Raw genomic sequence first — 22,238 nt, 5'->3', positions numbered from 1 at the left:
CATTCCACCTGCACGGTCTTTCCCTTGGAATGTTCTTTCTTGCCCATACTGTTACCTGGCTAGCTTTGCATAACTGTTTTCACCATGACTGTGGTCACCTGTCATTATATCATGCATTTTTATTTATTTGTTTGTCAGTTACCTCAACTGGAATGTCTGTTTCAGGAGGGCAGGTGCTTTGCTGTTGCCTCTCACTATGTGGTATAACCCCCGGCCCTCCCAGAACTGGGCCCGAGATATTCCAGTGGAGTGGCTGAGTGAATGCCTGCAGAATGTGGAACTCTGAAACTCAATCTTCAAGCCACTGCTCTGAGCTCTGTTTGAGTTTCAGTGACTGAGGACTGCTGGGCATCTGGACTCTCTAGATCTCCAGGGTAGATCATGAATGTGCATTTGATCCACTGTGAAACTTGTTAAAAATACAGGTTTGAGTTCCTTTCATTTCAGATTAAGATCCTCCTCATCTGCAGCCCAAGGGTTCTATGTGGTTTTGGCAGGTGCCCACTGGTTTGACCCATCTGATCTTGTTCCACCCTCCTCTGATAACCCTGGCCTTTTCCTTGGTGCATGTGGTTGAGGTCAGCCTGACTGTGACTTCCAGGCTCCAGAGGCACGCAAGTGACCCAGACTTGGGCTGTTAGTGTTTTCCACTTTTCTGTGAGGTTTCACTTCCACAAAATATGACTCAAGGTGGTCCAAAAAGATCTAATCCTAGGACTTTGTTGTTGCTGTTGGAACTATTGGGTATAAGAAAGTAATTTTGTGTTAGTGTTGTAGAACTTTGACACTATAAACTTAGAGATTTTGGACCACCAAAATGGAAGTGTCTACTGAAGATAAAGTTGATGGATGAAAGCAGAATTAAGAGATGCAGAGAGATGCTTTCTGATGATAGTGTTTGAACACCTGGCATGCCACATGTGAAAGTAGAACTAGGCCTGGAACTTTAATTTATGTGGACCAGTAAATGCCCCCTTCTGCTGCCCTCCACCCCACCTTTTTGTCTTAAGCTGGGTAAGTAATAAGTTAGATTACTTTCTTGCTCACCAAAAGAATTCTAGATGTTTGGGTAGAAAAAAAATAGAGAAAGAGAGATGGAGGGTGAGGAGGGAGAGCGATAGTGCCCTCCTTCAGAAAAAAAAAAAAAATAAACTACTGAAGACTCTGGAGATAAGATAGGATTAAACCAAAGCTGCAGAACAAAATGTGAACCAAGCGAGGGTTGGAGAGGGGCTTGAGGGCTAAAGAAGTTCATGGAAAAACAGATACCACATGTTCCTCCTTATAAGTGGGAGTTAAACAAGAGATACATGTGGTCATAAAATGATGTAATGGACACTGAAAACTAGAAGGGGGAGGGGAGAAGGGTGAGGGATAAAAACCTACCTATCAGGTACAATGAACACTATTTATGACTGTCAACATAGGCTGTCAGTAGGAATTCTGGATACTACATCAGATTCACTTAAGGAAGGCTTAAGTTCCTGTTGGTCTGAAGGCTTAGGCTCAAAGGCTACCAGGTTTTGAACTGTTCTAGGCTAAACATAAGCACAAAGCTGTTTACCTTGACAATGTCCACTTTCACGTGCATTTTGTACCCTGGAATTAACCACAATACAGAACTGATCTATATTAAGAAGGTTGTCTGAAAGTGTGGAGATGACTAACTACCAAGAATAGGAATGGGAGTAAAGAGGTCAGATCACAATACCAATATCCAATTCTCAAGAAAAAAATCTATTTATTTACTACTGGGGGTGTAATTGCACATTTTGTATGAATCCTTGGAAGACTTCCCCAGCGTCCTCCATGACTTCGAATGACTTTGAATCAATTTCCACTCACAGACCACCGATGCTGTCATTTCATCCATTTCATTTATTTGCAAATGGAAAGGCACTGTGGCAAGTATATACCACTGAGAATGTTCCAGACCGGTATAAAAATGGCCCAGAGGTAGCTTACTTAAACCCTAGTTGTACTGTGAAATCCATCTTTCAAAGCTCTAAATGCCATCTCTAGTTTCAAATGATGCCTGAGGGGTTTATGAATCTGCAGTCTTTATCACCTTGGAGGCTGAAACTCTCCTAATGTCTGGATCTGGCATCTGTACTCATATAAAAAGATTCTTCAGAGCAGCTGCTGGAAATATAAATCAAGACAAAGCAAGCACTCCTGAAGCTTCAGTACAGATACCTCTTGACCTGACTGCCCAGCCAAAGCTATCAAAGTAACGTGTAATAACTGTACAATCCCCACTCCATGCTCCAGTGAACCAAGGCAAATAGGAGGCATCTCTCAAATGAAAATTGTCTGGGACCACAGCACACAGGGCATTTAAATCTAACTGTTTACAAGTATCTAAAACAAAGGGGAGGATCCTCCAACCATTACATTAAAGAAAAAATCTAATATCACTTTTTATCTTTCTGAAATTAACCAGGGGATAGTATTTTTAACTACTGCACAGTTTGCTTTACTAATTTAACTACTAAAGATGATACGCTTAACAGATGAAGGAATGGACTTGCTTTGTTATTGACACATCATCGGTCTGGGCCCCTGGTTTTAGAAGAGGATAGAAAAGTTAGGAACTGCAGAACCCAAGCAGCTGCAGGGATGATTAAAACTTGCATGAGATGGTAATCGATGCTTCTATTATTATTCCATCTAAATATGAAGAGGCTTATAAAATCTTAGCTTTAAAGCTTCCTTGAAGAGTGTATGTAATGTTGTATGACAGTGATTCAAAGAGGGTATCAGAGGTTGGTATAAAGCATACTTAAAAGAAAAACTTCTACAATCAAAGGGGTCGAAACAGTAAGACAGTCTGAGGCAGAAGCTGGAGTGTAGCCTCTCTTTCTGATTATGAATATATAAGAATTTTGTCAAGCATTATGATGAAACACCGAATGCCTTATGTAGTCTGTAAAAACCTATCCTTAGTGGAAAAGAGCTGTCTAGCATTCATTCACTAACACATTAATTTATTCATTCAGCAGGAACTTATTTGGTATTTTTCCTCTTCTAGTAAGTAGGAAAGAGTGATAAATTTAACTGACAAGGACCCTGGTGCTTATTGTTTGGAAGCTATAGTCTAATAAAAGAAATGAATGTTAAAAAATAATTACACATAGCTGGGTGTTGTGGTAGGCTCCTGTAGTCCTAGCTACTTGGGAGGATGAGGCAAGAGAATCACTTAAGCCCAAGAGTTTGAGGTTGCTGTGAGCTGTGATGCCTAGGGAGACATAGTGAGAGTCTGTCTCAAAAAAAAATTTTTTTTTCCCAGATCTTTAAAGTATGATAGTGGAGCTTTAATAGGGATTGCCTTACAATTGTATATTGCTTTGGGTAGTATGGACATTTTAACAATGTTGATTCTTCCCAGCTATGAGCATGGTATGTTTTTTCATTTGTTAACATCTTCAGCTATTTCTTTTCTTAGAGTTTCATAGTTCTCTTTATGGAGATCGTTCACATTCTTTGTTAGGCAAACTCCCACATATTTCATCTTCTTTGGCAGTACTGTGAACGAAATAGAGTCCTTGACTGTTTTTTCATCTTGACTATTGTTGGTATATATAAAGGCAAACAGAATTATGAGTGTTGATTTTGTAACCTGAGATGCTGCTGTATTCCTAAATCACTTCTAAGAGTTTTGTAGTAGAATCCCTGGTGTTTTCCAGATATACAATCATATCATCTGTTAAGAGTGAAAGTTTGATCTCTTCTGACCCTATATGGACACCCTTGACCGCCTTTTCTTCCTTAATTGCAATGGCTAAGACTTTCATTACAATGTTAAAAAGTGGTGGAGACAATGGGCACCCTTGCTTGGTTCCTGGTCTGAGTGGAAATAATTTCAATTTAACTCCATTCAATATGATATTGGCTGTGGGTTTGCTGTAGATGGCCTCTATCAGTTTAAGAAATGTCCCTTCTATACTAATTTTCTTAAGTGTTCTGATCATGAAAGGATGCTGGATATTATCAAAAGCTTTTTCTGTGTCATTTGAGAGAGAATCATATGGTCTTTGTTTTTTAATTTGTTTATGTGCTGAATTATACTTATAGATTTATGTATATTGAATGAGCCTTGGGACCCTGGATAAAACCTACTTGGTCATGGTATACAATTTGTTTGATGTGTTGCTGGATTCTCTTTGTTAGGATCTTGTTGAATATTTTTGTATCAATATTTATTAGTGATATTGGTCTATAATTTTCTTTTCTTATTGGATCTTTTCCTCATTTGGGGATCAAAGTGATATTTGTTTCATAGAATGTGTTGGGTAGTATTTCTTCTTTTTCTATATTTTGGAAAAGGTTGAGTAATATTGATACTAGTTCCTCTTTAAAGGTTTGGTAGAATTCTGATGTGAAGCCAAAAATAATACTTCATTTTATATGGAATCAGAAAAAGATCTCAAATAGCCAAGACATTACTCAGAAATAAAAACAAAGCAGGGGGAATTACTCTACCAGACCTCAGACTATACTATAAATCGATAGTGATCAAAACAGCATGGTACTGGCAGAAAAACAGAGAGGTAGATGTATGAAGCAGAATAGAGAACCAAGAGATGAACCCAGCTACTTACCATTATTTGATCTTTGACAAGCCAATTAAAAATAGTCAGTGGGGAAAAGATTCCCTATTTAACAAATGGTGCTGAGTGAACTGGCTGGTGACCTGTAGAAGACTGAAACTGGACCCACACCTCTCACCATTAACTAAGATAGACTCTCACTGGATTAAAGATTTAAACTTAAGACATGAAACTATAAAAATACTAGAAGAAAGTGCAGGGAAAACTCTTGAAGAAATTGGTCTGGGTGAATATTTTATAAGGAGGACCCCTGGGTAATTGAAGTAACATCAAAAATACACTACTGGGACCTGATCAAACTAAAAAGTTTCTTTACAGCCAAGAACACAGTAAGTAAAACAAGCAGACAGAACTCAGAATGGGAGAAGATATTTGCAGGTTATGTCTCTGACAAAGGTTTAATAACCGGAATCCACAGAGCACTCAAACATATTAGCAAGAAAAGAACAAGTGACCCCATCTCAGGGTTTGCAAGGGACTTGAAGAGATACTCTCTGAAGAAGACAGGCACATGGCCTACAGACACATGAAAAACTGCTCATCATCCTTAATCATCAGAGAAATGCAAATCAAAACTACTTTGAAATATCATCTAACTTCAGTAAGATTAGCCCACATCACAAAATCCCCAAACCAGAGATGTTGGCTAGTATATGGAGAAGAAGGAACACTTCTACATTGCTGGTGGGAATGCAAACTAATACGTTCCCTTTGGAAAGATGTTTGGAGAACACTTAGAGATCTAAAAATAGACCTGCCATTTGATCCTACAATTCCCCTATCATATCCCGAAGGCCAAAAATCACATTACAACAAAGATACATGTCTCAGAATGTTTACTGCAGCCCAATTCATAATCGTTAAGTCATGGGAGAAGCCCATGTTACCATCGACCCATGAATGGATCAATAAATTGTGGTATATGTACACCATGGAGTATTAAGCCACCTTAAAGAAAGATGGAGACATTGGTACATATTCTTCTGAGCAAAGTTTCTCAAGAATGGAAGAAAAAGTATCCAGTGTACTCAGTCTTACTATGAAACCAATTTATAGCTTTCTTATGAAAAGAAACCTTATTATAAACCCTATTATAGCCCAAAAAGATGAGGAAAGGGGAGAGTGAGGAGAGGAGAGGGAGGAGGAGGGGTAGAGAGAGGGTAATTGCTGTGACCACACCTACGGTGCACCTTATAAGGGTACATGTGAAATTTACTAGGTGTAGAATATCAATGTCTTAACACAATAACTAAGAAAATGCCGTGAAGGCTATGTTAACCAATTTAATGAAAACATTTCAAATTGTATATAAAACCAGCACATTGTACCCCATGATTGCATTAATGTACACAGCTATGATTTAATAAAAAAATAATTACACAAATAACTCTATACTTACTATTGTGGAAGTCCCATAGGCAGAAACCTAGAGTAAGATGTCAGTTAGGTCATTTTGAAATAGTAGCACTTATGGTTAAGAACACAACCAAAAACTGAGAGGAGCCCCAGATGACTTTTAATTTTGCTAATCCTTTCATCTATCACATACTATGTGGTATTAATCTGTCCAATACAATTTTTAATTCCATTGGTCTATGTTTTTTTCTTTTTTTTAGACAGAGTCTTACCCCTCCAAGTTTGAGCAGTGTGACATTCTAGCTCACAGCAATCTCAAACTCTTGGGCTCAAGTGATCCTCTTGCCTCAGCCTCCTTAGTAGCTGGGATTACAGGCACCTGCCACAATACTTGGATATTTTTAGAGATGGGGGTCTTGCTCTTGCTCAGGCTGGACTCAAACTCCTGAGCTCAAGTAATCCACCTGCCTCAGCCTCCTACAGTGCTGGGATTACAAGAGTGAGCCACCATGCCCAGACCTCTATTGGTCCATTTTTATAGGTTTAATTATTTTCTGAAACTCTCTATCTCTTCATGCATTATATCAGTATTTTCCTATTGACTTTAGAAGTTTTATTTTGAAATCATTAGAGATTCCCAGAAAGTTGCAAAGATACCACATACCCTTCACCTATTTTCTCCCATGGATGACATCTTACACAACTATGATGCAGTATCGAAGACAGGAAATTGAGATTGGTATAAAGTGGATATAGTCCTGTATAATTTTGTTACATGTGTTGATTGTGTGATTTGTGTAACCACCACTTTAGTTGACATGCTGGACTATTCCACTACTGGGAAGATTTTTCTCATGCTACCCCTTCATGAATAGTCCCACCCATCCCACCCACTTCTCTACTATCATAAACTCCTGGAAACCACTAATCCATTCTCCATATCTGTAATTTTTTTCTTTCAAGAGTGTTATATAAATGGAACTATGTAGTATGGAATCCTTTAAGAATGGCTCTTTTGACTCAATCTGATGTCCTTGAGATCCACCCAAGTTGTTCATTCTTTTAAATTGGAATAACATTCTCTGGCATAAAAGCACCACAGATTGTTTAATCACTCATTCATTGTGGGATATTTTGGTTGTTTCCAGTTTTGGACTATTTCTTATGGATCTTTAAATATATTAATTATAGTTATTTTATAGAATTTAGCTTTAAGCCAACACTTGAGAATTGTATAGATAAGTTTCTATTGATTACAGTTTTTCTCTTTACTATGACCACATTTTCCTGTTTCTTCTCATGTCTGGTAATTATTCATTATTTCCTAGATATTTTGGATGATTAACTGTAGAAACTCTGGATTCTGTTATTTTCACCAAAGAATGTTGAGGTTTGTTTTGGTGGGCAGTTATATTATTAATATATCACCTAGAATGCCTGGAGACTCATGTATTCTTAGGGTCAGGCTATTGTAACCTGACTTAGGATTTACTGTTAAGGTAGCAGCCTTTTAGGATTTTAATGGAATGAGATGAGGAATATATTAACCAGTGCGATGTAAATGCTCCCAATTCTATATGAAATCAGCACATTGTACCCCGTAAATGCATTAACGTATACATGATCTATGTGTTTATGATTTAATAAAAAAAATTTAATGGAAGCATAATTGTTTACCCCTCCCCCACTTCCCCACAAAACCCCAAACTCTGAATATGTCACATGGCGGACAGCAACTAAATTCTCTGCTCACCCCCCGTCCACCTCTGTCCAGGTTTTAGCTGGTTTTTATTTGGTTGCCCCACCCCCACGCTGGGCCTTTTTTGTATTTAGCTTGTATATTTGTAATTCAGGGATGAACTTGGGCAAGCTTATTCTCGGATTTTGAGTCTTTGCCTTGACTTTCTTCTTTCTGAAGTTTCCAGAAACTGTGGAAGTATCAAACTCTATGCTCTGACTCCTCAATGTAGCAAAATTGCAGTTTTCTGCTGAAGTTTTTTGTCCCACATCTGTCAGGCTGGGATGTGGCCTCAGAGAAGAAGCTATAAACACAGATTTCAACAGTGTGGTTGCCTTCTCTTCAAGGGTTGTTAAAAGAAATTTTTGCTCAGGGTATGTAATTTTTATCTATGGCAGATTAGTCTGAAACGAATCACTCTGCCTTGTCTTTACATGATTTCTTTTTGAATTTTGGCATAATTATATTTATTTTCCTGTGAAAAGCACTTGTAGAGTTCCCAGTTCAGCTTTCCATGCATAAAAACACATTTTTTAAAACCTTCTTAAAGTGTTTTCTCTCCTGACAATTGAGGGATTTTCCATGCTCTCTCCTGGAATTCAAATTTTAAAAAGTCAATTCACTTGGGATAAAAATGTACTGACTTGAGGTCCAGTGAAATCTTGCCACATTTATGCCCACTGGTACCCGAACAGCCTGTTTATGAAATAAAGATGAGTCAGATGGAAACATTTTACTTATTTATTAGTTGGTCACTAAGTCCTCTTTAGAAAGAGAAGGGCCATGCCTCTGCATCTGATATAGCTTATGAAGTTTTTCTCTTGTCGTTATCTATCTCTTATGCTTTTGTAAAAGTTCCCTGATATTCTGGTGTGAAATCAAGGTAAAAGCCCGAAGTGTTTGGTTCAAGTTTGTTTTATAATCTTTTAATGTTATCTGGATAAATTGGCTCCAGTTTGCTTGGCCTTTCATTCACCAACTCTCCTTAGAGAACACTGGTTTTCTAGACAACTGCAGGGCTTGGCCTCTTCCTTTATAGTTTCCCAAATTCCACCTGTCTTCAAGCATCCGTCCATTTTTTGTGTTCTGAGTTTTCCTACCACTGAACCTGTATCATTTTCCTTATGTGGGCTTTCTCCCATGATTTATCAATTAACACACATTTCAAGCTCTGTCGAGGATGAACTGGTAGGTTTATAAGGCGACTGAGATGGGGATGGGAACAGAAAAGGGGTGACCTTCTAGTAGATGTTTAAAGCTGGTATCATCATAACCAGACAGTGAAAAGCTTCCTCCTTTCAGGTATACACCTCCAATCATCTATTATCTTGTCTCATTTTATAAATCAGTTACCTTATGGGAGTACAATATTCCTTCCTGGGTGATGCCTGTAGCTCGGTGGGTAGGGCACTGGCCACATAGACTGAGGCTGGCAGGTTTGAACCTAGCCCAGGCCAGTTAAAATCAACAATGACAACCACAACAAAAATATAGTTGGATGCCTGTGGTCCTACTTGCTTGGGAGGCTGTGGCAAGAGAATCACTTAAGCCCAAGAGTTTGAAGTTGCTGTGAGCTGTGACACTACAGCGCTCTGCTGAGGGTGACCTAGTGAGACTCTGTCTCAAAAAAATAAAAATAAATATAAAAAGAATCAATATTCCTTCCCAATAAGATCAGAAGATTCTCAAGAGCAGATATGCGTACTTCTTTACCCATAACAGTAAGTATAGTGTTTCCCATAAAAGTAAGAGTTATCTGAAAGGGTTGCTTTAAATTTTAACCATTTGGCTGAATTTGTGGGTTTTCTTTGCTTATAAATTTCCTAAAACCGTTTGTCTAACTTGCTATCCTCGTGGAGAGCATGAAGCGACACGTTGAAGATTCCTAACTTGGCTTCTGCTTCTTTATCCAAGCACATCTCATAACGCACTTTCTCCTTCAATCGCGGTGCTCCTGCCGCAGTGGCCTCCTCTCAACACTTTGCCACTCGGAATTCCTGCCTCAGAGCCTTAGCCCTTGCGATCTCCATTGCCTGGAATGGACACGGCTTGGTTAGCTGCTTCTCCTCACGTAGGTGTCAGATCAACTGGTGTTCCTCAGAGAGGTCTCCCTGGTCACCTCGCCAAGACGTCCTCCCCCCTCAAATCTGACCCCGATCGGTCACACTCTTGTTCACTACTCTGTTTTACTTTCTCTCTCAAACTTACTAGCACCAGAAATTACCCTCCTTGTTTGTATTTATTGCCTGTCTTCCCATCTTAGAACCTAAGCTCCGTGAGGGCAAGGAATTTTGTCTCAGTCAGAGCAGTGTCCCCAGAGCTCACAACAGTGCCTAAAGGAGCAAGTATCTGAGTTGTCACCTGTGTGCTATCTTGATAACGATTCGTGGTAGACAGACTATGTCAACATACCAAATGGTAAATTGACTTCATTGAAAAATGGCACAGGCGCAGAGGCTAGAGAGACGTTTTTTAAAAACAAACAGACTAATAATTTTAATTTAGTATCACCCAGTGATACTGCAGGTCATAAAGCCTACCAATGAAAAGCAAAAAATAAAAAATGGTAAAAATATCTCGTAACAGCAATAGATAATCCCTGCTGAGTACTTACTATGTGCCAAGTATTGTTCCAAATACTAGACATTAAAGAAAATCACTTAGTCCTTACACCAACTCTGTGTGATAGGTACACTGTAATCATCTCCATATTTTGATGAGGACCCTGAGAGCGGAGGTTAGACGATGTAATAAGTTGTTTTGCCTGAAGTTATGGAGCCAGGAAGGGGCAGAACTCCCCTGGCAGTTTGATTCCTTTCTGCGATTGTGACCATGGTGTCTCATCTGCACGGAGGGGGGCAGAGCATATCCCCTTAGTGCTGCCATTTCTTTACCAACCACGTTGACCTGGGGTCATTCTTTACATAGAGTTTTGCAGATAGTTTAGAATAAATAATGATTGACGGGGGTTGAGTTGCTGCTTTAGCTTTGTTATTAATCTTACATGACCCTCAACAGAAGTAACTCCTTCAAGCCTCAGTCCTCAGGTGTGTATAATAAAGGGTTGGCTTATTAAGGGTGAACTAATACTTTAAGCCATTTTTGTTTTCAGTTATGAAAGCACTGTTAGGAATACTTAACCCCTTACCTGGACTTTGTTCATCTCCAGTTTGTTCTTCTCACTGGCGTTCTGGTCTGCTTTGCCGGCGCCCTTTTTCTGCGGGCCCTTCCCAAAGAAGATGTAATTGACAAAGGCGTATTCCAGCAGAGCCAGGAACACGAACACGAAGCAGCCCATCAGGTAAATGTCAATCGCTTTGACGTACGGGATCTTTGGCAGCGTCTCCCTGAGGTGAGTGCTGATGGTGGTCATCGTCAGCACGGTGGTGATGCCTGGAACAGAGAGACAAGGCTTAGCTGGAGACATGTCTTCTCAAGAAGGAGAGGACAGATGCCATTCCCTCACTGTGCACCAGAATGACGGCAGTGACACGACACACAACCCTGCACAAAGGGCAGACGTCTTGGAAGACAAAACAGCAACCTCGTATATAGCTGCCCATTGATGACTCATAAAATGGAATGTCCAGTTAATGATGAGATGAAGACATTTTTCAAAAGTATACATAAAGAAAAGAGACAGGCAGATGGGCGGGCAGATCCAAATCCCACTGGGAGCCCACTGTCCATGTCTCATTCCGTCACACAGACGTAGCTTTCTGTTTCCTTCTCCGGGCGTCTTCCTTGTCCCCCTCCTCACTCTGTCACCCTGACACTAATTCCCACAACAGCTTCTTCTAACCTGAAAGCTGATGACCAGTTTGAGCTGATGACCACTTCATCCCATGAATCTATAATGCACTCAAGTCACAAGGTCAGTATCGCCTTTAAAAGTAGCTAGGTGTCACTCGCAGCAAAATGTCACCAAAAGAAGACACATACGAGAAGTTTCATGACTTAAATCAAGTACCAATCTGTTTTTTTCTTTTTAGGTATAAAGTAATCTTGTTGCTTTGATTTTTCAAATACTGCCTCATTTTCTTGGTTTCAGAGTTTAGAATAAATTAATTTCCTGCTGGCAGGAAAAAACTTTTTCTTTTTCTTTCTTTTTTGAGACAGTCTCAAAGCTGTTGCCCTCGGTAGAGTGCTATGGTATCACAGCTCCCTGCAAACTCTTGGGCTTAAGTGATTCTCTTGCCTGAGTTTCCCAAGTAGCTGGGACTACAGGTGCCCACCACAATATCTAGTTATTTTTTTGTTGCAGTTGTCATTGTTGTTTAGCAGGCCAGGCTGGGTTCGAACCCACCAGCCTCAGGGTATGTGGCCTGCGCCCTACCCACTGAGCTATGGGTGCCACCCGGGGAAAAAACTTCTTAAAAAACTGGACTTGGATTTGTTGAAGAAGTTTAAGACTAAGCTCATCAAAGGCAGATTTTGTTTTATCTACTTTGTTAAAGATGGCGTTCTTAATAGTGTAATATCTGTGTGGCTGCATAATAAATATTTTGTGTTGATGATGGTGATAATGAAATGATAATTGGGAAAAGGAAGATGTGAAAATGAAGTTGGAATCTCGTGTAGATAATTCATGCTGCAATGCTCATATTGTACATTTATATGGTCTTTAAACACTTGCAGTTATAAACCGTTTTATATGGCTGTCATAAAAACTTGCTGAGTACAATAGGAAAAGTCCATTATTCTCATTTTATAGCTGAGTAAACAGAAACTGAGATAAGTTCCTTTGTTGTAGGTGACCCAGCCAGAGGGAGAAAGCAGGAAGATGTGACATAACGGCATTGAACATAAGCAGAGAGATGAGAAGGTGAAATTGAAACTTGATGGCAGTGCTTAAAAATAAAGCCAGGAAGTGTGAAACGGACAGTAAGGATGAAAGAGGGCTGGCAAGGGGAATGGAAGCCAACAGAATAAAATACAGGGAAAGCCGTGTGGTATTCAGTTGCCAATCAGATTATTCTCAGCATGTAGTTTCCTTGATTTGACGTTTCAACTCATAGCAGAACAGATAAGAGAGGAAGCCAGGACTACTATACAAAATGGTTCAGATAGAAGATGAATTCTATTGTCCTCGACGGATATGAAATAACATCATGAGTGGTCTTACTTCTTTGCATAAAACCTTAAATTTCACCCCATATAATTTTAGCTAGTGTGCTCGACAGAAGTGAACAGTTCACTCTGGAAATCACTAACAGCATGTTTGCTTCTAATCCTCGTTTTAACCTTTTAAGCAAAAAGTGTTAGTAAGTGAATGTGAATTTCAAATTACATATGTTAAAAAAAAATCTCAGGTTTTACACTCCAAAGAATAGGCTAAAACAGTGTGTTTATATGCTGGCAGATCTAATAATTCTAATGGAATTTTCATTAGCTTTGAGGAGAGAAGTATATGAAGAGAACCACAATTCATGAACTTGCTAGTTATTATTCCCCGCTGTGGACGCACCCGTGTCTTTTCCTTAACCATACATACGTACCTAAGCATATTCACATTCCTGTAGTATGTGCAGATACAGATGTATGAGAGGATTGTTTGTTTTCTATAATCTTAGAACGTTCAAAGATACCTACATAATCTTAGAATGTCCAAAGATTGATAAAGGGCTGCAAACATTTGACTCCATGAGCCTTATGTATTCAGCTAATAAAAATAAGCTGTAGAGATGACAATTATTCTAGTCGTGAAAAGGTATATTGATCATCTAATGCATCTCAGTAGTCTCCAAGGAGAAGTGATGTCACACGTTAGCACAGAATTAGTGCTAGTGTGTGTAGTGGTAGATGTTCAGGGAGAGAGAGAGAGAGACCCAGAAAGTGAAAACTGACATGGCTCTGTGATCAAATAATGAAGTATAGCTACACATGCCCAGATTCGTCAGGTCAACCCTACACATTCCAACTTTCCAAATATGTAGTACAGCCTTTCAGCTTTCATCAATTACTCCAGCATGGTAAGATTAGTTCTGACTCTTGTACCCCCAAGAAGAAAATCATTCTTTATTCCTTCTTGGCCACGGATCATTAATATAGTTGGTGAATTATTTGTGCCTTATTTAAGCATGATAAGCTCCCTTTAAAAGGGACTCAGCTTAATATAACTGTAGTTACTAATTTAACTGTAGTTACTAATAATATTAAAAATATATTTCCCAACAATTGGCGTAGCCTTAAGTTTAGCTTTCTCAAAATCCATTTGAAAATAAAATATTATAAGTGTCCCCTGCTGTCAAAAACAGAGTTTGAAGAGGAAATAATCATAAAAATTAGTTGGCAAAAGTTAGTGTCATGAGAATTTAAAATCCCACGAAATACCTACATAGAACTAATTGTACTCCAAGGGTTTTTTTTTTTATTTTGGTAAAATGCTAAAAAGACAGTACATTATAAAACATTTATTGTAAACATGCTTATACTTAGATGTTTTATATTCAAGGACTTTTTGGTAATCTAATTCTTTGGCTCATTATATGAGAGCCCTGGCCTGTAATTCCTAATATTGGTTATTTGTTTGCAAATAAAGCCCATTAGCTCTGGGCAGTGCTGGGAATGCATTACCTAGTGCGACTCTGGCTGCAGATGCATCATAGTTGATCCAAAATGACACCCAGGACAAAATTGTGATCAGTGTAGAAGGCATGTAGGTTTGCAAAATAAAGTAACCAATATTTCTCTTCAGACGAAAACTTAGTGACAGTCGTGGATATGCCCCTGATTTGAAAAAAGAAAAAAAAAAAGACAATCAGATCATCAGTTGATTGGAACCATCTTCTTCCTTTTCACAGCACCTTATGTGTGTTTACCCTCACCTGTTGTGAACTCCACCTTCTTGGACACCATCTTGTAGTCAACAATTGAAAACTGAGGAAGCTCAATTTTATTAACACCAGTTACTGCCCCCTCTCCTCCGTTCCAGTAAAACTCAATGTCATCCGTGGTATAGCCATCTGAAACCAAGAAACACAGCATAAATAGAGCTCAGAAATTCATTCTGAAGATGGGGAGCTGAAGGGAAAATCCCCAGGAGGAAATGGCAAGATGGCAATGCCTTAAATTAGGACCCATGTAGGTCACATGTGGAGGGCTCTTTCTAGGGGTGCCTGTAGGTCACACATGGAGGGCTCTTTCTAGGGGTGCCTGTAGGTCACACATGGAGGGCTCTTTCTAGGGCTGCCATAGCAGCCGCACTGAGAAGTCAGGTGCCTCTGGCTTGGGTGGACGTGGCTTTGGTTGATTTAAGGATATCTGATATCACTGCTGCATCCTTGTTCCCCATGTGTCTACAACATTCACTCTTTGGTTAAATCGGGGATGGCTGGAGTCCATGAATCTGGACATAGATTTCGACGATAACAGCAAACAGGAATAATTGAGCACATTTTTGTTAAAATGGAAGCAGAAAGGGTAAAATGATGGAGCACAATGAAAGACCAAATTTTTATATACCCATATTAGATGATCAACACACTTTAAAAATAAATGCACATTTCTTTTAGAAAATTAGGCAGGCTTCTATTCATATCCTTTGATTATAGCTAATATTATTATAGCTAAAAATATAGGTGAAATTTTAGGACTGTAGAAATTTTTGGTAATCCTTTCATATCTTTATACTTATGAGGGTGAGCTTCGGTCATTTCAGGGGAATGAGTAGAGCACTGTGGGCGGTTCTACCCTCAGCTCTCCAGCAGGAAGGGCCTATGTCGACAGCCTCATGTCTTTCTTGTTCTATTTTCACTTGCCAGTGGTCTAGCTGGGTTGTAGGCATGTGTGAATAACTTGCACAAGAAGAATATGTGGATATATTTAAAAAATCCAAAAATAATTCAAAGTGCATACACTTATAAGTTTGACTTAAAACATGTACAATCAAATTATGTATCTAAAATGTGTATACCTTGTAATTTTCTGAAATTAAAAAAAGAAAATAATTTAAGACATAATTAAAATCATATTTTCCCCTTTCTATCAACTACAGACAAAGCAGATCTTTCTAAGTTTATTATCTCTTTATATTCACTTCAAATAATAAAGCATCAAAAATTTTTTTTTTCCATCAGAATTACTAGGGCTTGTGTTTCAAAGGTAACCAGGTAAGCTCTTTGTAGCAGACATTATGCTGACCTTTTGATTAAATCCAGGAACAACTTTACAAGAGCTAAAAAATAATGACACATATTTGAAATTTAGAAGTTGAATGTCAAATGACAAGGGGTCACCATCAACCTGTTACTTCAAGAATGTAAGAAATTTTAAGCTATTCTTCCTTCTCCACCTCACCATTTTTGGAGGGGAAACAAAGGTGTTTTCACTGATTTAAAGTTTTTTAACTTCTCTTCAAAAAGCTCTTTTTTGAGTTCTTATCTCCGAACTTACTGAACTCACAACAGTTTCACATTTCTCACCTTTTGCCACCCCGTGGAGGTTACTATTGTAATAGGTTTCAGTTTATTTCTTTTTCAACTATATCCTTCCATGTCTTCTTGTCCTCTCTTTAAAGAGCTGTCTTCTTTATCCAGTAACGCATTCTATGATGATGCAAGTGTGGACCAAGAAACAGAATACGTTTTCTTCTAGATGTAATTACTGATGTATGAGAGGGTGTGAGACCCTTTTTACTTATTGGACTTAGAACAAACTGAGACTAAGTGGCATATTGGGGATGCTTCTATGAGACTGTGATTCTAAACATCTCTTTGAAAATCAGATACAAATCTATGAGCAAACTCCACAGGAATATATAGATCTAGATGGACAGATAGACAGAATTGAATGTCAATTCAGGTGATCATGGACCCCATTCATGGTAACTAGAACACACATTTCCTTTCTGAAGAGAAATGGATAGTGGCAATATGACAACTTAAACTCAACTTGATGCCCTCTCTTTCATTTCCAATTCAGCCCATGCATTTTCTCTCCTAAGCCCAGCAGGAACTGACATCTGGGGAATGTGATGACCCAGCCCTGTCTAGATCCAGTGGACAACAGCATCATGGGATGATTTTCCCTTCAGTGACCAGTGAGAACTGGGCAACAGCAGCATGGAGCCCTTGGGTGGGGATTAGAGCAATGACAGTGAGGAGAGAGCTAAGTACCATGGGTCTTGGCTTTCTAAATAAGGAAAGGGTGCTGCCTTCTGTGTGACTGTCACAGCAATCTTAGTCCCTTAAGGAGCTATGGGGAGTTGAGAAGGTGGAAGAGAGAGAGAAAGGAGAGAGAGAAACTCCTGACGCATCAGGGGATGGCAACTTGCCTGGAGTTCACCATGCTTTTCACCCAGAACTTTCTTTCCATTTAAGGTGCTCGAGCAGTTGGGCCCAAACCCCAAGGGACATGCAAGAAAAAGCATTATATATAAGGAACCCAGTAATCCTAGAGAAGAAAGACAAGCAGAACGTCCAGAATTAAAAAATGTGTTAGATGATTGAAGAGAAGATGACCACTGATGAGGCCAGAATTAGTGGCCTGGGAGACAATGTTTAAAACCTATCTCAGAAAAAAGAATGAACGTAAAGAGATTCGGAAAGCATGAAGAAACTACAAAAGCTTGATGGACTCATGTAGGAAATCTAAGATATGAACAGAAGGCATTTCTGAAAGAAGAGACATATATGGAGAAGGGGCCATAAAAACAAAAAGAAAACACAGATTTCCCTATGCTGAGTAAATAAACTACTCTGACATTATTCTTAAATTACAAGAGTATAAGAATAATTTGGCAATCTTCACGACAGAAAGTACAAGGTACTTTCTTTTTATTTTAGATTAATATGAAGGTACAAATCATTAGGTTACATTGTTTACATTTGTTTAGGTACAGTCCAAGTTGTAGTTGAGCCCTTCAACCACGAGTATAAGGTCTTTTCAAAGGAAAAAGTATTGGACTTTTTATAAGCGATTCTGGAAAAGAAAAAAACTATGGCATAATATGTACAGAACCTCTAAAACATCAGCATAAAGGACAGCAACTCTGAGACCCAAGAGTACAATTCCCTGCCAGAATATCCTTCTTTCTAGAGCAAATATATAAAGATCCAGAGAACATATGACCCTGGTACCCGTTTGAGGAACTGCTCTCCAGAAGACTCCAATCCAACAAGTGACTCAAGGCAGATAAGGGAATCCACCTCACAACGAGGGACTGTGAAGAGTCCTAAGACTGCCAACTCTGTGCCAGTGAATTTGAAAATCTGAATGAAATGGTTAATATTCTTGTAGAAAAACAGAAGGATGTTTAAGGCTCAAACCAGGGGAGATGGAAAACCAAAACAGCTTGATTTCACCCCTTACAAATAGACATCTGACAGCCGATAATGCTATCACTACTTAACAATTTCAGTGTATAGACTGAGAATAAAAATTTCTAAATTATTTTCATAAAAGAAGCAGAACATATTAGCAAACAAAATCCAGCAGTACTTTCAATAATAAAGCATAACTAATGAGGTTTATCCTGAGTGTAAATAGTATAATACTAGAAAATCTAGCCATATATGTCATATTAACAGATCTAAGCAGAAAAAAATGTGATTATTTACATAGATCTGAAACAGCATTTGATAATTAATATTCACCATCCAGCCTGTCTTTTAATGAAGCAAACATTTCTCATTGAATATGAATAGATACTTCTTCAACATGATAATATATGTCTATCTCAGTCCCCAAGTGAGGATGATACTTATTGCAGAAGCAATAGAACATTCCTCATGAAAATTATGAACAAGTTAAGAGTGTCCACTATCATTGCTTTCATTAGCATTGTTCAGGAAATACTGACCAATGCATAAGATGAGAGAAAGAAGTTGAGGTAAAGTTGGAAACCTGCTGGTAAACCCTCAGAATTTGCAACTTATGCAATTGTATACCCAGTAAACCCCAAAGAATCACCTGAATAACTAACTATTACAAACAATAATAATTTGGTAGAGTAATGGTGTATGAAATGACCATACAGAAGTTGATAACTTTCATACATAAAAATAACTTACACAATGGATAAAAGGCCCCTTTAGAATAGACAACAATATCTAGCAATAAACACAGACACAGCTGATGTCACTTAAAACACATTTGAAGGGCACAAAAGAAGCCTGGAACAAATAAAGAGTCACATCCTATTTTTGAACAAGAAGGTGACGTCACATGTTTCACAATTCAATGTCATTGCCTAAGGCGCGTAACACCAGTGGGGATTGGTGTTTATTCTGGGAATGAGGCAAAGTGATTTTAAAGTCAAAGTAACTCAGAAAAATCCAAGAAAACTGTACAAAATAAGAGAAATATGGGACAACTAGCCCTACCAGCCTAATACATGCAACAACGTGATCTTAGTGCAATTGTAGACAAAGGGAAAACTCAAAATTAAGCCAAATATGTAGGATAATTTAGTGTATGAAATAAGTCATCTCAAATAATTGGGAAAAAGAAGGTTTAATAAATCATTTGGAAAAATTGAGGACTACTCAGAAAAGTAGTTTGGTCCTCTGTTTCATGCCATATACTACTGTAAACCTCAGATACATTGTAGATTTAGAAAATGGACCCATGAGTGTTCTAAAAGGAAACAGGAGAGCATTCTTTATAATCTCGCATGGAGGAGGCCCTTCTAATTATGACAAATAATTTAGAAGTCTTAAAATTGATATATTTGGCTACATTAAAAAAGTATGCCCCAAACACTGTAAATAGAGTCAAAAGAAAATAAGGAACAAAAATACTTGCAGTATATACTGCAGGTAAGAGCTAATTTTCTTAGTAGACAGGCTGCCCCTCAAAGTTACCATACACAGCAGGGGGAGATGGGAAACTGTAGCTAAATGTACTTTTACTTACAAAATATTAATTATAAAATTTTACAAAATATTTACAATAATTCTTTATGTATTAGTGACCACTTTTTTTTTTTTTTTTTTTTTTTTGCAGATTTTGTCCGGGGCTGGGTTTGAACCCTTCACCTCCAGCATATGAGGCCTGTGCCCTACTCATTTGAGCCACAGGCCCTGCCTAGTGACTGATTTCTACACACACATGAAGTCTTCTCTTCTACTCTTGGTGAACGTGTTCCAAGGTACCTGTTGTTATAATTTTTGTATGTATGGTAACTTTTGAAACACCTATATAAAAAAATCCACAAACTGAAAAAAAAAAGAAGAAAAACCAAAAACCTAATGACAAAATGATAATAGGAGAGTTGAAAAGTAAAAATGCCCAACTTCAATCATAAGGAGAGAAATTAAAATTAAAACTATATAAAGATAGATTTTTTTTCCCCCCATTACTTGACAACCCCCTAGAAAGTGGTAACACGTGTGGTTGCTCAGCCCACAGAGAGGCAGATTCTCCAGATACTCTCATAGTGCTGGTGAGGGTGTAATTTGGGATAATCCATGTGGAATGCAGTTGGGCTTCAGCGATCAGAAGTATAAATGTATATACCCTTTGACCAGCGATTCCTATTCTAGAAATTTGTCCTATAGATTGAATTGCGCAATTATGAACAACGCATATACAGGATTATCCATTAAGAAACTGCTCTAATAGCAAAATATCGGAAACAGCATGAACATCCCTCAACAGAGGAACGGTTAACTAAATTATAGCACATTAATGGACTGTTACAAGGCCATAAAAAAAGAATGAGGGAGTTCTTACATATAATATAGAAAACACCCCCAATCCACACATCTTTTGTATTAACCTGGATGGAGTTGAAACACATTCTTCTCAGTAAAGCATCAGAAGAATGGAAAAGTAAGTATCCAATGTACTCAGTACTAATATGAAGCCGGTAGATGATCTAATTCACGCCCACACAGGAGAAAAACTGTTCAATTCAAGCTGGAGGGAGGGAATGAGGGAGAAGGAAAAGGGGGAGACTTGGGAGGGTATGTCTCTCACTTAATAGACATAATGTGGGGGTATATGGATGGTACACGTTTTGGGTGCAGGACCCAACTACAAAAGGGACTCTCCCTAACAAACTCAAATATTGTGACCTGGTTGTACCTGCACATGAACCTGAAATTAAATGACATAACCAACGTTTAGGCCAAAAGTGTTACAACACACTAATATATGTGTACAAAATGTGAGAAAGGCAGACACATTTGCAAATGTCTGTGTATTTATAAGAAGATTGGAGGGACAGACAACAAGCTAGCAGAAATGATGCCCTCTATGGGACATGAGGCAGATGGCTACTGGAGATAAGAGGGGAAATTTTGACTATATACTTTTCCTAGTTTTAAATTTTTGAATAATGTGAGTAAATTAATAATCAGAAAGTTAAATTACAAACAAGAAAATGCTAGAGTCCTATAGATGTGTTCTCCACGTGAGCAGTGAGATGTTAGATACCTCTGGAAGATACAGCATGGGATTTATTCAGGGAAAGTCTGTGAGCAGTAGTGGGATCATGATTGCCCCAATTCTCACCATCCCACAGCTTAGACTCCTCAGAGGTAGCCTGGGGGTGTTGCGGCCAAGGTTCCAGGAGAGAGGGAACTCCCCTTCCTATACATTTGACATTTTTATACAGTTGGGTGGACATTTGTGTGACGGTGTGACCCTGTGACAAAGGAAGGTCCCGGGTGAGGAGCTAGGTCAGAAAGGGGGAACCTTGGGAGCTCAGCAGCGAGGGCCAGCCTGCCTTCTGTTGGGTTCCATCTGCTGAGTCTGCTTTCTGACCTGTCTCCTCAGATACACAGAATTGCTGTCTATCAAGTAACACAAAATCAGATCAGTTAAAAAGTTCACGACGCCCATGAGATCAAAACGAGCAGATCGGTTTGGAAGAAAGTGAAGTGCTGACGCCAGGCCAGGGAGAAATTTCTCCCATATGGACCTTTTTGTGTGATGAAAGATGCTTCAGTAACATCCATTTAGAAAGATGGCACAAAAGGTGAGCTTTCCACAGAGACAGATGGAATCAAAGTAAGCATTCAGGTTTTTTTTTTTTTTAAGCCTTTAAAGAGCTAAGACACAACAGTCCAATTTTGAAGCTGTCTTCTCATCTGCCTTGGTCGGAGCCTGCGTTTCAGCACCTTGCTCCCCCCTCAGTCTCCTGGGGAGGGCTCTGGGGCCTGCAGGTCCTTCCTATAGGTGCCTCAGTCCTCTCCTCAGCTGGACTGCATGCGGTTTGCTTTCAGTCAGCAGCACGAAATATGTGCCCAGGAAGTGTTTTTTAAGGCGGGAGGTCTAAGCAAGTGTCTAGAGATTCACTGTGCAAAGAGTCACTATTTATAGCTCAAACCCTGTGCCCTTGTTTCAATCTGGGGCTGGATTCACCTGTAGCTTCCGACTTCATTATGCCGTTGTCATTAGCTTTGTGATGGCAGGTGGCCCACTTTCAAGTAGGCAGTCAGCAGGCCTGATGTAGCGGATGCTGCTGGGTTAGCATCCGAGGCCCGTCTTGGCACCTGCTGGCTCGCTGCCCTACCCGAGGGCTCTCACACCAGGTATTTGCAGACGCTTCTCTCCTGCCACAGACAACTCTGGAGTCAACCTCTTAT

The 22,238-nt window shown here is 39.0% G+C and overlaps 1 protein-coding gene across 3 annotated transcripts in view; it reads right to left on the bottom strand.

Annotated features, from left to right (window-relative positions):
• The window catches only part of GABRB1 (gamma-aminobutyric acid type A receptor beta1 subunit), a 400,370-nt gene that overhangs the window by 8,592 nt on the left and 369,540 nt on the right, over nucleotides 1-22,238 (bottom strand). For 2 of the 3 annotated variants that reach the window (XM_003794587.2, XM_012808081.1), the window contains 3 exons: nucleotides 14,532-14,669; nucleotides 14,281-14,433; nucleotides 10,853-11,097 (listed from right to left, as the gene is read on the bottom strand). In XM_003794587.2, coding sequence (XP_003794635.1) covers nucleotides 10,853-11,097; nucleotides 14,281-14,433; nucleotides 14,532-14,669 — 536 coding nt within the window. The remainder of the gene's footprint in view (nucleotides 1-10,852; nucleotides 11,098-14,280; nucleotides 14,434-14,531; nucleotides 14,670-22,238) is intronic. The other variant, XM_012808080.1, reaches the window with a different exon arrangement.

The sequence above is a fragment of the Otolemur garnettii genome, unplaced genomic scaffold (assembly GCF_000181295.1).
Source record: "Otolemur garnettii isolate 467f Iridium unplaced genomic scaffold, OtoGar3 scaffold00083, whole genome shotgun sequence".
NCBI classification, from domain to species: domain Eukaryota; kingdom Metazoa; phylum Chordata; class Mammalia; order Primates; family Galagidae; genus Otolemur; species Otolemur garnettii.
Note: the sequence above shows the minus strand (reverse complement) of the source record. Positions and strands in the feature narration are given on the sequence as shown.